The sequence below is a fragment of the Botryllus schlosseri genome, chromosome 5 (assembly GCF_051294905.1).
Source record: "Botryllus schlosseri isolate E-star chromosome 5, Bs_hap1, whole genome shotgun sequence".
Lineage (NCBI taxonomy): Eukaryota > Metazoa > Chordata > Ascidiacea > Stolidobranchia > Styelidae > Botryllus > Botryllus schlosseri.
In genome coordinates, this window is record NC_137240.1 from 13,813,358 (window position 1) to 13,832,192 (window position 18,835).

Sequence of the window (18,835 nt, forward strand, 5' to 3'; positions counted from 1 at the left end):
CAGATAATTCATGATTTCCCTATAATTTGAGTGTCGCGATTTTACTTAGCCTACTAAAATGGAATTATTAACAGGGTTTATGTAGCTGTAATGGTTGAGGTGATGCAAAACCTCACTATTGATATTATCTTGAGTTCAGGACATCATTTTCATATTGCACACTGCCTTGAAAATCCTCAAACCTACCTAAAACTGAGCATAACTTTGCACGATTCACTATGTAAAGGGATATAAATGTAAATGTAAATAATTTTACAAAATTTTTTCGACATTTTGAAATCTTTGACAGTTATCTTCCACAGCTTGTAAGAGACAGGCTTGCTGTTTCTGTCGTCTGGTATCAAATTTTCTCATACGCGCCGCTTGAAAATGATGTCCTAAACTCAAAATAATATCAATCGTGAGTTTTTGCATCGGTCCAAACCATAGCAACTGCATAAACCTGTCAGTAACTGCATTTTAGTAGACTAGGTAGAATCGTGACACAAAAATTATAGAGAAATCCCGCATTATCTGCCGATATTCTTCCAGCTCAACATGCACACAGATGGAAGAGAAAAGTTACGGAAAAAGTGGCTAGACTACGTTTTTAAGATATAAGCTGGCCGTGTTATTTTTGGCATCTGGCTCCTGAAATGCCAAAAATAACACGGCTTGGATATAAGGCATACGAAACGGACTGAAAACCACGGCTTTTTGAAGGTTGATCAATTCTGAACAACCATAATGTGTTTCATTGAGTCGCAAAAATATCAAGGACAAAAATATATAACGTCCTATTCCTATTCGGGATCAGGGCTGGACATACTGCTTCGAGTCGCGCGGTGATAGACAATTTCTTCTAGTGCTGAAATCCCCCCCACCCCCATTTTCACCAAAAGTTTTATTCTCGATTATAACTATAATTTCTATTGGTAATTTCCGACATGGAAGCCTCACAGCACGCGAGACATGTAGTTGGAGTTGACATTACCGTGAAGTCACCGTCAACTCGCAGCATGGTCATGAAGCTCAATGACAGTGGTATGGTTGACAAAACGCAAATTGACAAATTAGCTGTATGTGCGGTAGACCTACATTATATTCTATGCGGTCGCATGAAAGGTTCACTTTTGTACTTTCAGCTGTAGGTCATACTTGACTCTAAGCATAATACTCTATTCAAAATCAGAGCACACAGGCACTCGGTTTTGCGCAGTCCTACTTCTGAGACGTGATTTTCCTTTTCGGCAGGACTCGGTAAACACCACCCGATTGTCGATCAACCAAAAGCAGTTTGACATTCTGCAACTCCTTGCGGGTGAGATAAAGAACCCTAATCTCTCTACCGCGCTCGCCAAGAGAATCGGAGATATGCTTCCCATTTCGGAACGTAAAGTGGCCGCTTACAACTGGTAAGTTTAATTACAAAATAACGGTACTGTGTTATTAATTAATCAATATTTGGAGCAGACTTGGATAGCTAGATAGTTGTATAAATAACTAGTAATAATGTATCCGGGGTACGGTTAGGGCGGGAGTAGCCAACCTTTTTGCTATTCACGGCCGCATTTTGATTAATCATGTAGCCCACGGCTCCATTCTAGGGCGCAGTTCATAATGAACAAACTGGATACCAAATGCCCATTTTAGACTGTCCATGTCCATTTTCGGTGAGCTCCAGACTAATCTATTTATTGATATCGGTTTACTACACGCACCAAAATCGCGACTGGTCATGTTACGAATGTACTTTGGGATTCGTCATGGTCGCGCAAAGCGCGAAAAGATTTAAGATTCACGATTGAATTCTTCATTGATTAGTAGCTTAACATATTCCTGTCAAACATTTATCCTTTCTCAGCCCATGTGATCAGATACCCCGGCAGAGTTGATGGAGGGTGTGTTTTTAAAAATGATGATGTATCTTCGGGTGGGCCATTTGTAATTAGTCACTTTGACACACGCCGTTATTTATTGACCTCCCGTCAGGGTTGTCGGTATAGTGGAATGATGTTGTAATCGCCCAAACGCACCTGACACAACTTTCTTACGTGAGGAAGACATGATTCCAAGTTGGTATTTCTATATGGACGGCATCATTCCGTTCTACTGTTCACATCTGTACTGCGGTGCTTGGATTGCAAAGGGCGCTACTGCATTAGAATCGAAAAATGAAGTCATGTTGAATTGGGCGCGGGGCGCAAAAAATGTCAAGGTTAATAAAAATCTCTCACAAAGTCGGGAGTCAGTTTGTAAATTCGATTTTCATGTCGACGGCCGCCAACACATACTAATTGAATTACGTGTCCGCGGCCGCACGGATTTCCTTCTACGGCCGCAGGCTGGCCACCCCTGGGTTAGGGGTTAAGATCAGTATAAGGCGCCGACTTCACTGGCTACCTCCATGTAGGTCCGCGAAAATCGCTATGAACTGGTGCAAAAACGAGCAAGACGCAGACAGGTGCAGACTAGTGACTGGCACCCACAGGAAGCTGGTCGAATTACGCGACGATGTGTCTATGCAGCTACTGCTGAAGGAGCATGGCCTCTTGTCGAAGAGCTCGGCGATGCTTACGTCCTCGCCTAAAGAGCTTATACGATTTCTGTACCAGCACCCGAGTATTATAGCGAGATACTACCATCCGGACGAGAACACTTACCCAGGTAATGGTTATGTGTTATCTTGTAGCAAAATCCTTACGAGCAGGACTACAGTTGCAGTACAACGCGTCGCAGTAATTGCAATCAAGTAATGATAATGTCCAATCACGATAGATATAAGTAATGTATCGGAAATTTGGTTTGTTTTTAATCGTAAAATCAAAACCGTGATATTTACAAGTGCATTGTTTCCCTACAACTATGCACTCCATCTTTTATAGATATCTTGCTTAAGAAACTGTTCAAGCTGAACTAGTCAACAAGCGTAACACTTTGAGTTAACATTGCAGTCTGTATCATCTGAGACGAGCTGCTTCTATTTTTGAAGTAGTAGAAGTAGTAGCATTTTAACTAAAACTCCAAAGGGTGTTGCCAAACATCCGATTTTCCAAATGAATCAAGAAAAAATGCGACGAAATGCCATGACCACCGCTGTATTCCAGATATACTCTCTGCCACGTCCGCCATTGCCGAGTATCACTCTCTGAACATTTTCAAGATGCATCTCAAGCTGTCGATAGAATTCCTTCAGAATTCCGCGAAAGACGGGCCTTCCGCGGATCGGGATTTGGTATAAGAAAGATAATCTGCGAAAAATTGGAGGCTAGAAAACATCCTTGAATAACCTTTTAGATTGTGAAATTTACGGGAGCCCCAACGCGCGACTGCGATTTACAGTCTAACGCGTCTCCGAGCCCGGAAGTAATCCGAGTGTTGTACATGCTGCGCAACATGGAACCCAACCAGACAGCGAGGTGCTTTGAATTTGGCGTGTTTTCGCCGTGGTTTTCCCGCTACGCGTCTATTTCGCAGGGCCCTGCTGAGATTTATCAGCGATCGGAAAAATCCGCTTTTGACAAAGCGCGTGCATGTACAGGCGTTACGTTGCATACTGCAGCTATTCGACGATGCCGTGATTGAGGAACGCACCAGACTGAGCATGCCGGAATTCAGGTTGGACAGTTACTTAAATCCCTACTCTGTGCGGTGGCTTGATCGTGCCGAGAACATGTAGACAGAGTTGCTAAGTGATGACTTACGTGTACGTTTTCCAAGTGCTGAAGTTTTGCTTGCTTTCGGTAGGCTACATCCTCTAACGCAGGGCTTCTCAAACTTTTTGTTCGCGGACGACTTCAAGTTTTGAGGGCAGTCGTGCGTACCCCAAAATTTCGGAAGCCCACGACTGACATTAAAGGAAAAGGTCGTCACATCACGCCCATGTCTATTTAGGACCCAGTGCATATGCGTCGAATTCAGGTCTGCTAGGTATGCCGCGAACACCTAGTAACTTTATTGGGTATGCGTCATACCCAGAATTCCGTTGAACATGTAACTTCCTGACTAATCTCGGTGAATTGTGCGATTTAGAAATAGGCAATGTATTTTGTAATGCAGCTGCTCACATGAGCAATGCAAATCCGTGCCAATAAATGATCAAACGCTAGTATTTAGAAGACGCGAAGCGCGACAAAATAAACGGAATTTGGATGTTCGATATTGACACGAGATGTGGCAATTGTCATGTGCTGTGTAGAAATATTATATCTGATGCCCCGGTCGTGTCTGCTGCCGCGGTCGTGTCTGCTGCGATTGTGATTTCATAATGACTCAAGACATTGAACATGGACGGAATTGATTGAAACACATACCGACTGCGAACAGACACGGACGGCGTAATTGATTTTGATTTGCGCTAATACTAAAACACAATAATCAGAAGAAGTCTTGCAGGCTCTTGATACCGAAAGTTTTGACTGCTGTGGCTGCTCCTACAACGTTAACAAGCAGCCTTATTCGGTATTATTAATCTCTTCTTGGAATCCCAGACGCAAAGTCCGCATCGCCGTCTACATATCGGAACTGCAAACGATCGGCTTCCAGATCGAAGGCCCCAAGCTGGAGAAATACAGGAAGGAGGAGCTTGTGAGGAGCATCTACGCGATACCCAAGCTGCGGCAGGACCCGCGTGCCATCTGCATCGCGTCCGAGATATGCAGGGAGTTCAACGCGTGGTGTCCCGGCACTTGGCAGATGCTGTTGCAGCAGCTGGTGGTGCTGAAACAGGTGTGTGAGATTTTGATCAAAGTGGTCAGCCCTGATACTCCAGTAGAGGGAGTAATGTCATGAATTTCTAGGAAGGTCAAAGCTACTTCAAGTGGAAGCAGACGATGAAAGATCTGACAAACGATCGAGTAAATAGTTTTATAAAATAGATTTGGACGAGTGGTCGCATAATCATAGCGGGGGTGATTACTTTAAAATTGCAGGTTGCGTTTTCGTGACCAACGCAAAATGAATAATGACACTACCAATGAGCACAATTTTGTAAATTAGGTAAATTGAGGTACTGCATCAATTTTCCCAGTTGGTGTGACGATTTCACTAGAAATGGTGATGCAAACTTACTCAAAAATCACTTTCCACTTTGCAAAATTAGGGAAAGGATTAAGTTTCCTGTACGTTCGCATCCACCAGTTGGAATCTAGCCAAATTTATCTGCAGCGACCTGGAACCATTCAATTTGTGAATCTCCGGAATCCAGAAAAAAAGTTATTTTTAAACATCCCTACCTGACATACTTAACTTATGTCAGTTGAATCGGTGGTGGCCACTTTCAAATTGGGAGATGTATGATGACTGATGACGCTACAAATACTTGCAATCTTTAAAAACGTGTTTGGTTACCGCAAGACAGAGACTGTTTCGTGTGGTTCTTATGAGAATTACCCTTGTAAATGTGCTTCAAACTTTGTACTTCTCAAAACCAGGGTTGTAACCAACAAACCAAGTCACAAGTCAATTTCATTTTTATAGTTTGGACTCGAGTCAAGTAGAGACGTTTCCAATTCCCCACTCAGTCAAGTCCGAGTCGTAGTGTTGTGACTTGAGTCCGAGTCATTGTGTTCAGTTGCGAGGTAAAGTCATGTAAAAATGACTTTTTACAAGTATGCTCGGTGATATCGAATCCTTCGCGTTCATAATATACTAATTTTCCTCACTTTTAACAGTTTCTGGTAGGATTCTAAAGTACCAGTACTGATGGACGAAATAGCAATGGTGTGGTGACTTTACTATCCTCCCAAAATACAACGAAATGCCTGTCTTGGTAGTCCCAGTCCGAGTCATATGACTTGGTCCGCGTCATTGCAACCCTGCCGTAACTACATACTTTTGACTTGAAAAGTAGAAGTGCATGTAGTCCAAACGTATCAAGTTGAGACGTCTTCGAGTAGATAAAACCTACTTATGTACCTCGAATGACAGGAAGAAGTTTGTTACTTACCACCTGACTGTAGCCACGCTTGAAGTCTAATAATGTCATAATTGACGGTAGCATTAATTTTTATTTGCAGATCCGATATCTCAGAGACTTGCTGCCCGCCATTTGCTCACATTCTGCGATTTCCTCATTACCGTGCTTGGCCACCGTCTGGCAGTCTTGTGTCACCTCTCCTTTGGCAGCCATGACGGCGCCATTGAAAGACGAAGAGGTACGTTGCTTGTTACCGGTAATGTAAGCTGATTCGTGAAATTTTTCTGCGATCTAATCTGAATTCTAATCTAATGGCTCGTTTTCTTGAAAATGTTACAGAACTGCATGGTGTGGAACAAGCCAAGCTTAGAGTACAGATATTGGCCAATCTCATGCTTATGAAGTGAACTTGGTTTTTGTTGCATTTCTTTTGTGAATCCAGTAATTCTAATTCTTATAGAATTTGGAAAAAATGTGTAGTTATAATTCTAATTCTGATTAAATTTAGACAAAACTTTGTAGCTATAATTCATGTTGTAATCGAATTTGGAAAAGCTGTAAACTTTCCAGTTGTCGTGCTGTGCTTCCAACCACTCTCCGAAGAACGCTTTCGTGTTTGTGAATGTATGATTTTTTTATCAATCAACCGTATTTAGGGATTGGCCGCGTCCGTAACGGAGAGAAGCGAATTTGATTGTTTCAAATCTGAATCTTGATTTGATGTTCGAATCCGTGTCCGGAAATGACTTGAATTCTGTTCGCAATTTGCATGAAAATTGTAACTTCTGAATTATCACATCCAAATTCTAACCCGCCTAAAATCTTCAAAACCAAATTCACGTTCATCACTGACCTTGTAAGCCTCTGACAATTGTACAGATACCAGACTAATGAACTCTCGCTGACTCTCTCTTTTTATTGGCTAATTGCGGTGGCCGGTTTGATTTGGTAAATTTTTCAAGACATCGGCTGTCTCTTTGGTATTTATAAATGGGTACAGCGTGTTTATGGAATTAACTGTAGGAATAATTTCAACGCTGATGCTAAAATTTAGCAAAAAATCCTTGACAGGACTTTAAACGTTGATTAGATTGAAGCGAACAAGCGTTTCTTACACTTTTTCAAGTCATTTGCGATCATTTTGGATTGGGATTCTTCACTATTTATTCCGACTTGAATTGCAGTTTCTTCATTCGACAAGCAAGCCGCATTGGTGAAACTATGACACAAAATCGCTATTATGTTGCTGGCAGCTTGCTGTTGGTTTTTGTCACGAGCTAGCCCCGATTATAATATTCATATCAACTGCTAATTCTATTTCTGCAGGAACGAATTGCTCTGGACTCGTACACCTTTCTCCTGGCCTGCCCCGTTCTCCTAGAAATGGACATTAGCTGCATCGTTAAGTCTTTTCGGGAAGTCGGTTTACCCTTGTTCGCGTTGGGTAAGTGAAGTCCTGTGCACCCGATTAGTATCCTAGCAGACCCCGAAGTGTTCAGCATTACTCAACATTTTAGACATTTTAATGAGCTGTCATCAGTGATATTATTCTATCAACTTTGTGTTCGTTGTACAATTGACAACAGAGTCATGATATGAATGATTTTTGCCAGCGTACTTATTGACTCTATTCGAGTAGAATAAAAATTGGTTTAAAGCACTTCTAATCACTTCTTCAGCTAGTCCGTGTAACCTAGCTGTTCTCAAAACTGGCGTGAAAGGGGAATACGTCATCAAGAAACTAGAAAAACAGATTATTATCCTTTGAGAATGAAGGTTTGAGTGTAAGGACTGTAACAACTCTTTCTAGTCAGCATTGCCAAATGAGTTGAAGCAAAAGTAACAGTGTTAATTTTTACTCACATTAAAAATACAAATAGCGATATCAAACACATAACTAAACTACGTCAAGTGGAATAAGGAAGTGAAAGTAAGGAGTTTCAAAAAGTTGGTTCGGTCGAAGGGTTGAAGACATTTAGCAGTTTGGCGGGTCCGGTTACTCTCAAAACTGCAAGATGTATACCTGTGACTATTTCACGCTGTTTTAAATGGCATTTCACCCCACACTACATTCTATTTAAGTGTAAAAAGTGGTTTTCCCCAAAAACTCTTAGAGCAGGAGTGGAATCAACCGCCAAGGTTCAAGTTACCTCAGTTCGAGCTGAGTGTACAATTTTTTGACTAGTGAAATTATTCACTCCTCGTATGCGTTATTTTATCAATGAGAATTGTACACTTTCTTCTCACTGTATAGAAGTATTAAAACTATCCCAGCATCCCAAACATGGAGCACAATAGGTTACGCACGTTGGGTTAAGTGACATTTCTGACCCTCGCCGTCGTCATTCACACTGTTTTGTCATGATAATGAGTATCACTCGAGTAATAACCACCCAGGGTTGTAACTAAGTCACAAGGCTCCGAGTCACAAGTCAATCTCGCTTTTATAGTTTTGACTCGAGTCCAAGTCTGCGAGCAGAGGATCGAGTCCGAGTCATGGTATTATGACTCGAGTCCAAGTCATTGTGTTGACTGCTCAGTTTCCAGTTAAAATCTTGTTGAACTCACTTTTCATAACTATGTTTGGTGATATTGAATGGTTCGCATTTAAAATATACTAATTTTCCTCACTTTTAACAGTTTCTGGTCGCATTTTCAAGTATCAGTAACAATAGACGAAATCCCAATAGTGGGGTAACTTACTATTCTTCGAAATTACAATGAAATGTCGGTCTTGGCCGTCTCAGTCTCTGGTCATATGACTTGGTTTGAGTCGTTTCCGTATTTTGGGAAAATGACTTGAGTCAAGTCGAGTCATCAGAAAATCGTGACTTGGCTCGAGTCATTACAACCCTGTAACCACCTCTCATGAACCACCTCTCATGTTAACAGGTTGTCTGTTGATCCGGCCTGTGAACGCCGATTGTTGGGGTTCACTGGTCAAGGACGAATACTGCCACATACAGAAGCAATTGAAGAAGTATCCCTTTTTGCTGGGTCACGAACTTGTGAGTGTTATTTATTGCGGTGCCTCCTAAACTTTTGTCTTCTACATCATTTTGGAATCTACCTCTCCCCCTTCTTTGGTATCGCTATTAATTTAATCGATTCATTTTGCCTGTTCAAATCGGACGGCAGGCTGCTTATATTATTTGCGGTCCAGATAATAAAATGGCTGTTTCAAATTTCAGTGGCATAGTGATTCAATTGCCTATAGCGTTACCAGTGAATTCGGCATACATACAAGGACGAAATTAAAATTGACATTTCGGCGTCAGTTTGGGAAGCTGTAATTTACTGATTGCTTTTTTCAGATTTCGGAAGTGATGCGCGCGCACGAGACCTGAAGATATTTGCACGTATTCTTTGTTTGTTGTGTTCCGTGTTGATTTCCATTATCTCACAACTTCTCTCGAGTTACTGACAGTACGCAGCAGTTGAGGCAGGACAGGCATAGTCACTGATGATATTCGAGTCGTTCGAATACAAGCGGAAATAATGGAGTGAAATTTTAATGAGTTACCAATACCAACCTAACTAAGAGATCTATCATCTCGAATGCATTACCACAACATATCCGTGAATTGCCTTATAATACAGGGCCGGCCAACCCGTGGCCCGCGAGAAGGTTTTGAGTGGCCCACGAGCAATGTTCCCTCTAAGCTGCGCAAATGCGCAGTGCTGAAACGGTGTCTGCGCACAGAAAATCTACGCTGCGCACAAAAAATCAGAAATGATGTTTTTTTTATAGTTGATGCGCACTGTTGTCCAATGGACCACGCAGGCGCGCATATTCGTGAAAATTAAGATGTAACATTGTCAGGGCCAAATAGTGTTATCACTGAAGTCGAGGTACAAGTGCGCCCCACAAAGGTAACTATTGCGCTCCGTGAAGAAATAAGAATACACAATCACGTGCGCCTCACGGAAGATATTTTTTTAGTATGGCCTCGTACGCGTGAGCGATACTGATATCATTTCAATAGCGCATTATTTTCTGGGAATGGCGATAACATGGTTTAACAAAGTTATAAATAATAATGGGCTAGCTCGAAGGTAATCTCCGAGAAACTAACGAATAGTGTTCTCCGCGTTGCATGAACATTGCTTAAGATTTACTCAGGACCGTAACTTTCGCACCCAAACCCCCCAATTGGAGGGGCCGAGCTCGAAGGGGGTCCAAAATTATTTCGAGAATTAACATAAATCATTGTGGATTTTTTTGGAATTTGCAGGATTTTTTTTTCGCGCTACGCACGTTTTATTATTGTCAGATATCTGATTATTGGGTACCCTTTCCCAACAAAAATTACACATGATTTATAGGAATGGGCAGTTGAGCGTCGGCCATTACTGCACCATGACGCGCCAAGACATATGAAGTTAAAGGCTATGTAACATGCGACTCCCAGAAGTGCGCCAGAACGATCAGCAGCGAGAAAACATTGGGCGAAAAAGACTGCCCCGGTGCTGACCGAAAACTTCCATATATACAAATATAAGTGTAATATTGTCCATGTCCATAGGCGCCTAAATGGCTGGCGCCGAATGTTCCTGTCCTGGCGATCCGAGTCCCACAACAAGACAAATGCCATATCGAGGGAACATTATTTTCCTGTTAAGAAATATCAATTTGAGATCGTGTACGTCTTTTACTTTAGTACGTTTTGGCGATTTCAACATCTTTTGACATAGCAGATGGGTGATCACGAAATAGCATCACGTAACGAAGTCATTATATCAACGGGTACGCCCGAAGATGTTTTATTATTATTTAGAGGGCATATCTATTCCAACACACCTCACTGGATCAGCTCTACTGGTAAATCTGATTATGTGAGCAGGGAGAGGATAAACATTGATAGCAATATCTATGCAATTCCCGATCATATTGGCCGATGCAATCATGAATTATATAGATTTTTCGCGCGTTTAGGGACGCTGCTACTAAATGGACACCCAATGTAGATGATAAGTACCGGAATAGCCTAGATCCCTAGGGGGGTCTGGGGGGCCAAGCCCCCCAGTAGTTAGTTTTACCACCCTATTGGAGAGTGGTTGCGCACTGTTGTCCGAGGGCCTGCGCAGTGAGTTGGCGTGTTTGCGCAGACTCTTGAAAAATTAAAGGGAACATTGCCCACGAGGTAATTTCCGAAATTTCTAATGTTATCAAAAATGGATTGCACATATTGTGAACTTGTGAGGCCAACCACAGATTTGATTAGTCTGGCCGCAACACTTGAGATGTGATGACTAAAATATCAATCAGTTCCGACGCATTGGCAGATTCCGGAGCCAGTCACATATTGGTAGATCTTCATACACTACAATGAAGCAGAATGATTTGCGATAGATTCATCAAAAGTAACTATTTTTAACACGCTTCGCGCAACATGTTGTCACTCGATTTCTTGCTTTTAATATTGTTGCCCCTTTGTGAAAATGAAAGAACGCCCAATGTATCAGCAGATTGAATCTAACTATATTCGCGATTACGAGACAGAGTGTCGTTTAATATATGCGACTTTGCGTTTGCACTCGCAGAAAGACCCTCGACTATGGAACCAGACAGAAAATGAGTGAGGCATGTTGGTCGAAACTTTCGATATCGATATGTCCAGACGCCGATAGCCCAGTCCTTGCAAACTGAGCCCAGCAATATACAGCAGGCCCGCGATATAGTCAGGTGACAATATTATTGACCTGTGAACTTCAAAAAATTTTCGCGCTTGGCGCGGCTATAGTGGCCCGCGCAACAGTTCGCCAATCGAATGTGGCCCTTTTGCTGAAAAGGTTGGCCAGCCCTGTTATAATAGATTCAAAAAAGAACTACTTAATCACCTCTTGTCGTTTTATTAACACTGTTCTCCTACCTCGCCCAGACATTGCTTCATTGATCTTTCGCTACCATCGTTTAACATTTTTTCTATTTTCCCTTAACTAACATCTTTTACGGCCAGACTATATGTGGGTGTGATCAGACTAGTTGACCTCCATGGTCGTATCGATCATACCTGCATGTGCATGCATATTTTCTGTACCAACATCGTAGCCTTCTGTTTATGTATTTTGGTTGGATGAAGATACAGACTGGCTCCCTGACCCAGTGCAAGCGAAGAAAATGCTTAACCCCAATATACAGTAATAACACTCATTTCCAATTGTAATTCTTCCACAGCAGTCAGCTATGTCTCATCGCACAGTACATAAACACTATCCATTCACAGGATATTTCAGTTTTATTATAAACGTCAACACCAAGCTAGACCTTGCCACGCCGACCTATCCAAAAGGTAATAATCTCTTCCACATCTCCGGTACACCCCACTTGGCGCGACGACCAACACACAGCGTCCACGCAATTTCCATTAACCGAACACGAGACTTTTGTTACTCAAAATCCATCATCACTGCGCTTTCAACCATAGACTCGTAACTTATTATCGCTGAGAAAAGAATGCGCATTCGTTACATGATATCCAAGAGTGGGTACTCGGTTAGGAATAGCAATTCTCAAGTATTGTAGGCGCAGCTAGATGTGCCTGAAAACCGTGGAGGAGTCTGAAATCATGACTCACGAAATGCATATTTGCACTACTTCCATTTTACTCATAAAAGTTGCGCAAACATCTCAAAACTACTTCACATGCTAGTACCAATGCAATGTACGAAAAATATTCAACTACCGTGATACAGGGGCTGTCTGGACCAATTGATATGACAATTTTGCTGATCCAAACATACTACATTCTACAAAGTAAATAGTTTGGTTTTAAAAACATCAAGTAGAAGTGCAAGTACTCTAAAACACAACCACTGAGCAAGGAGTCCTTCAGCAGGCCAAACCTGATCCAGTACTCTAATCTACCAGGTAGATTACACTATTGCTGATCACCTCCAACCCTAATACAGTACGTATTGTACATTTTCCGACCACTCACAGACAAAGGCTATTAACGTAAATAACTCACTTCCTGGCTGCAGTATTTTTTGCGACCCAATAAGACAGTCTTTCAAGGAGCATTTCTCCCCAAACTCAACGCCGTCACACACCACGCTATTTTGTATGGTACAACTGCAACGAGAAAATACATAAAATATTTCGGCAAGTGCCAGGAACCAGTAAACATACCCGTCTTTAATGGCGACATTGTCGAGAATGGTGCAATTCGCTAATTTAACGTTGTTGCCAATCGTGCAACGTTTTCCGATCGTCGTGCGCTTTACCGAAACTTTTGTGCCGATACACGTGTCTTCCGCAATCATACTATCAGCCCCAATCTACAATACACATTGGATTAATAACTGGACAGTGTTTCCTAATCTTTTATCTTCAATCTCAAATTGTTATCACACATCTAATACACAATTGTACAACCGGATTTCCATAATAATCAACTAGACCTAGAACTACTCAAAAAACCACTTATTAGTTGACGGTAAACTAACAAGTTTGAAAAATACTGATCTAAGATATGGCTATAGAATACTCGTGTACAAAATGAACTGTGCATCAACAACAGTGATAGAGGAACCAAACCATTGAAACATGATTTTCACACAAAACAAAAAGATTACAATGAATATCTACTGCAAATCAGTATGACTGCTGCTGTGTGCGTCTTAACTCTGCCTGTCCCCTGAGACTGGCTCAGCGTACCCCAGTAGAGGGACCTTTGCGATAGGCACATTACCTTCGAGCGTGTGATATAAATCCAAATTTGAAAGAATCAACACTAATTTCTCCAGTAGACCACACAAAATTACCGAGCTCACCTGCGTTTTTTCTTCGATTTTAACACTGGCGTGCACGAGCGGAACGTCCGTCAAGTTTGGAGCGATCATAGCCACTGATTTTGACATCTAAATAGTCATGGATAACGTGACACGGTAATCGTTTCAAACAATCGCGTAACTCACAAGCCGGTTCGCTTCCACGAATGAAGACAGCGTATTGACACGCATACAAAAACTCTTCTCGCTGACCAAAGCATACACTGATATCGGGCTGTGTTTTTCGGTGTTTCGACTAAACGTAGACTTTGTCTTCAGACTCATGTCCATGATCTTTTTAATCTCGCTTTGTTGACGGAAATAAGTAAAAATATCTGAAACGAGTTCGTAAAAGCAAAAGTCACGAATTGTGTTTCTCACCACGGCAACGGGCATAATTGTCAAGAGCCTAAAAGATGGATGACTTTCTTTGCGCGGATGTGCAAGATTTTCGTTACGACTGCCCTCAAATCGACTGGGTTGCAATATAATATAACAAGTATATTAATTTGAACCAAAGGGGTCTCAAACAATTTTATTGAAATATTTTAAAATGTGATTTTTTTTCATGTCAGGTGTGATTTGCTACACAGTGGTATGCCATTCCGTAAGGTCCGGTCAAATAAGGTAGAGTTGCCTCCTTGGAGGGCGTTGAATACCCCTATTATTTATGCTGCAACCCGTGGCGTCATCAAAAACTAAGAAATAGGGCCACGAGCAAATTTGAGTTTGAGACCTCTGATTTAAACAGAGATATGTTTGCACCAATGCAATATTCGAAAAGACGCTGCATCCATTTGCCGTAATACGAGGGACATCTCGACCAGTTGATAACACAATTTCATAAGACTGATGACTCCTCAAAACTACTTGCTGCTTCACAAAATCCAGAGTGTGTGAAATAATTGGTTTTATCAAAAAACCTTATACTAGAAGTTCTACGAGTAATCAGACAAAACCTACTTGAGTACTCAGAAAAATATTATATTAATTCATTAATGACCACCTATGCTTGAATGTTTGAAAATACCTTCGGTTTGCATCAAAGTGGTGTGTCCGCCGGACGAATTCAACTCGTGTTCCGTGTCCGTATGCTTTTTCCATTGTTTCTTCGTCAAATACGGAAGTACATCCCCTCGAAACGAAGACAACGACCTACGAAACAGGAGGTTGCTGTCATAATCTCCCAGAGAAATCCTGGAATATCCCGGCGCACTCACTTGTTTGAGTTGGACGCCAGAAAGTTGATGATCCATTTCTTGACTATATACAAGTGCACGTCGGTGAGATCGGTTCTCACATGAATCTTGGGCTGGTGCTTTAACAGCGAGTGCCGAATAGATACGGTGTCGTTCTGAAAATAGACGATCAGAGTTTTGTATTCGGCCCTCGATATTTTGCGCGTAAATTAGTAGAAATATATCCAGGGTTGCCGTAAGTCTTATTCCGAAGGGCAATATCTCAAACTAGATTGTTATCATTTTTGACTTGTGCCTTTTTATGTCTTATTCTCAACAAATGTGTTATTCGAGGACCGCGATTTTAGTCAGCAACAGCAAGAATTTTTTTATTACACTATTTTCAGCTCTATTTGGATCCATGTCGACGCCAACTCAAGATATGCGTTAATTGGAAATTAAGCCATTAAGTTATTCAAGGTGGCCTTGACCGATTCGGTTCTATTTCAGCATACGGCAATTTTTAGGTTCGGCATTTCAGATTTAAAATGGAAAAAATTTTTTGGTTAAATTTCCATCGCCGTTATTTGTGAGACTGGTACAGTCACGATCAATCAAAATTTTTCAAAACGCAATCTTTTATGATAATAGTAACTATTCTTCAATAGACAATGAAAATCAAGATGCATTACTTTTAAGAAAATAACTCTTCGTCCTGAGCTGCTTTTCAAATCTACACAAGAACTTATCAAATTACAGTTTGTTTCCGCTTGAAATTTCTCCACTGGTCGTGGCAGGTTCTGGTACCTTCCTTAAATTCTACGGCACAAGATCTACATACGTCTCATCGGTTATGTTTTGGATCACGAACAAACCCTGACCTCGAGATCAGCTTCATTTTCCAGCAGGACGACCCTTGACACGTCCGAGCTGCCGTTTGCGAGGCCAACAATTTCCTTTGGCTTCTTTCCTGTAGCAAAAAAACAGCATATTCATATTAAATTGTTCCAAATTGATGCACTCGCTAGTCCGTAAACCGTCATCGCTGATGAACACAAATACAACATACTTTTTTTCTTTGATTTTACTCCAGGCAAACTCTCGAGTTCAGGTCTCGATTTGGCTAGCAGCATGGTAATCGACGAGTCATTGATTCTATGCACATCCGCGAGACGGTGTAGCTCACAGTCGTGAAGCAAGTCGCATGTAACGAGTAGAACGTCAGTCTGAAATTGTCACGAAACCGATTATTAGAATGAATCTTTATTTGGAACAGTTCTGTGAATAACGCTGAATTTTCGGCGAATAATCAATTATGACTTCAAATCATCAACTTGAAATAAAATTAATCTCGGTAATGCTTAAAGAATGGAAGCTTGCAATTTCACCAACTCACTTTGGTTTAAGACCTGTATACCTACGAGTGTTGCTACTCTGCTTTTGCGAAACGGTTTACTTACTCATGACAAAGCTATCACAACGACGAGATACCAATGGTAAGTTAACGTTCATCATCAAGTAGACCATTGCAGGACATACTTGGATCTCAAATTCATCAAATTAATGAGCTATCAACTCGATTACAACCAGTGGTTCCCAACCTTTTTCTAGTAGGGACCTAATTTCCGATTTGAAAATGTTCCGTGAAATTTGGAGAGCTGATTACTAAAAGATGGCCAGACCTACTCACGGCCTATAAGGGAAGCTGATTACTAACAAAAAATAAGGTTAGTAACTTCGTGACCCAAAGAATAGGCAAACCACGGTTATAATCACTACCTTTATTTTATCTTTAATATGTATCAGAGAGTCGATAGTCCCCCACTGAGACTCTTCCGATATCCCGACAACATCGGCATTCATACTGAAATGTGAAGCGACCTGCTTGATCTGAGTCGAAATCGAGTTGAGGGTGATGATAATGACATCTGTCAAACAGCGAAAGCATTAGTTTCATTACAAAATATCTCAGGCACTCGGACACACCTCGGAATCCAACTTGATGTAGGGAGTTCAGTGTGTACCATATCAACGGCCGATTGCCGACGGACAACAAAGGCTTCGGTATGCTAGAAGTAAGATCGATCATTTGGTCACCACGGCCTGCTGCTAGCACAACTGCTTGGAACTCCATTGCTATTGGTATCTTATGCTATAATATAAGTATACAATTCAGTATCAGTATATTAATAATTTCATCACTTCAAAACACCGTAAGACTGCGATACAATGAAAACATAGGACGGTTTCAAAACGACTTGGAGTTGTCTTTGAAATCAGACACCCACCTGGGCTAGGCGATGTAAAAAGGAGGCATGCACACTTGATGGAAAAATATTACAACTTGGATAACATAAAACGACGAGTGATAAAAATGAATGACGCACGGCGAGGTTGATATGTCAGATCGAGGTCCGATAATCTTCAACGGCAGACTAGTAGGCCTATTCATTCAGTATAAATTGCTTGTATTTCGATGGCAGGTTAATTAATGCTGGAATGTTGTAAGTTAAGCACAGTAGACTGTGCGAATACTGCAAACATGAATTGGCTTTACTGCATTCAAGTTAAGCCGTTTGTAAGTCAAATCAAAACTATATTCCACCGACTTCGGCAAAGTAGAAGTAGGCTAAAAAGTAAAAACCAAACCTGATAAATACATATAGATTACCAGTGAATTCATACTTCTGATTTCATAGTAGACCTACATTTGGAATGTCAAATAGCATTGCTGTCAAGTTACGGCTGCCCAAAGGTTGTCAAAATAGCTACATTTCAATTAAATTTAAATTGAAATGTCAATGGTCAATGGCCAATTCATTAATTATAGATATACATGTATAGGTATATGTAATTGATATTGCATATAGGCCTATATATGACTGTCGGTATAATGTATGAGGTGACCAGCTGACTTGAAGACTTGATGGTCGTATCATAACATAACATGGTTGGGTTATATTTTTGATCTGAACAAGTCACACACAATGTGCAATGCGAATGCGATAAGACACCATGCGATGTCATGAACAGATAGGAGGATGTAGAACGACACGCATCAGTAGTGATCCTTTACTCTAACATCCACCTCGGCCTAGAGTGCCCGATGTCACAGTTCTTTTTTGATGTTGATCTCTTTGAAGCCGCGACCCTTTCTACTAGTTCTTTTCCATTCATTGTGAGTGCTTTTCTTTCGTCGGGTCTTTTTCTGGGCTTTTTTGTCGCCGTAAGAACGGCAACGGCGGGGGAAGAAGAGCCCAGATAAACCTCCAACGGGAATCGAACGCGGTTCGTCTGCCGGCTGGGCGCTTATCGTAACCACTTCACTATCTCCCCCGCGCTGGCCACCATTTCGACCATTTCACAGCGTTACTTAGTTGAACCTGGAAATAAACTTCTGTCTGTCTGTCTGTCTATGGAACAACCTGCACACTGTGCACAGTGCATGCAGTTCTCTCTATAGATTAGATATATATTCCGTTCACTGTAAAGGACATTATTTATCTTAACCATTGCTAGATGCCGAAACCGGGCAATTACTGTGAATGTGGCAAATAACTCTTACATCATCCTAGTCCGACTGTGTATAAAGCGTAAATCGCTACACACAAAAATATAATTATCTATCTCTATAGATTACAAACCTACGTAGGTTAGTAATCATTTCTAATCAATCTACAGTTCTCTCCTATATCAATGTGTGCAGACTGTGCACTGTGCATGTCAATCATCTACGGATGAGTGATAATACGGCATCCAGCAAATTATTATTTTGTTTGATACAAAATCCACGAAATATGGAAATAGAAATCACAATATCAAACAATTCGATCATCATATTAGATAGGAAAGCACTGCACGGGCTAAGTTATCATCATGTCGCAATTTTGCACACACCAATGGCCAGCCTATGCATCTGTGGTGTAATTAGTTCAAGCAGACTGATTATTACACGTAAATATTTTTATAATGTTGATAAACATCTTCT

At 41.2% G+C, this 18,835-nt stretch overlaps 2 protein-coding genes across 2 annotated transcripts in view; one reads left to right on the forward strand and one right to left on the reverse strand.

The window, feature by feature from the left end:
• Positions 1 to 9,302, forward strand: part of LOC145439101 (kinetochore-associated protein 1-like) — a 51,780-nt gene extending 42,478 nt beyond the window's left edge. Inside the window, exons 39-48 of the mRNA XM_080316582.1 lie at positions 1,234 to 1,394; positions 2,393 to 2,646; positions 3,087 to 3,214; positions 3,277 to 3,398; positions 3,457 to 3,597; positions 4,470 to 4,707; positions 5,997 to 6,134; positions 7,223 to 7,340; positions 8,789 to 8,904; positions 9,211 to 9,302. Coding sequence (XP_080172708.1) covers positions 1,234 to 1,394; positions 2,393 to 2,646; positions 3,087 to 3,214; positions 3,277 to 3,398; positions 3,457 to 3,597; positions 4,470 to 4,707; positions 5,997 to 6,134; positions 7,223 to 7,340; positions 8,789 to 8,904; positions 9,211 to 9,243 — 1,449 coding nt within the window. The 3' untranslated portion in view covers positions 9,244 to 9,302. The remainder of the gene's footprint in view (positions 1 to 1,233; positions 1,395 to 2,392; positions 2,647 to 3,086; positions 3,215 to 3,276; positions 3,399 to 3,456; positions 3,598 to 4,469; positions 4,708 to 5,996; positions 6,135 to 7,222; positions 7,341 to 8,788; positions 8,905 to 9,210) is intronic.
• Positions 9,303 to 12,116: 2,814 nt separating this feature from the next.
• LOC145439106 (translation initiation factor eIF2B subunit gamma-like) lies at positions 12,117 to 18,489 on the reverse strand. Its single transcript, XM_080316587.1, has 11 exons — positions 16,834 to 18,489; positions 16,627 to 16,775; positions 15,917 to 16,073; positions 15,729 to 15,817; positions 14,890 to 15,023; positions 14,700 to 14,824; positions 13,817 to 14,004; positions 13,673 to 13,759; positions 13,029 to 13,177; positions 12,868 to 12,971; positions 12,117 to 12,342 (listed from the first exon to the last, which is right to left on the reverse strand). The coding sequence occupies exons 1-11, from the start codon at positions 16,979 to 16,981 to the stop codon at positions 12,287 to 12,289; spliced, it is 1,386 nt and encodes a 461-aa protein (XP_080172713.1). The 5' UTR covers positions 16,982 to 18,489; the 3' UTR covers positions 12,117 to 12,286.
• Positions 18,490 to 18,835: the final 346 nt, after the last annotated feature.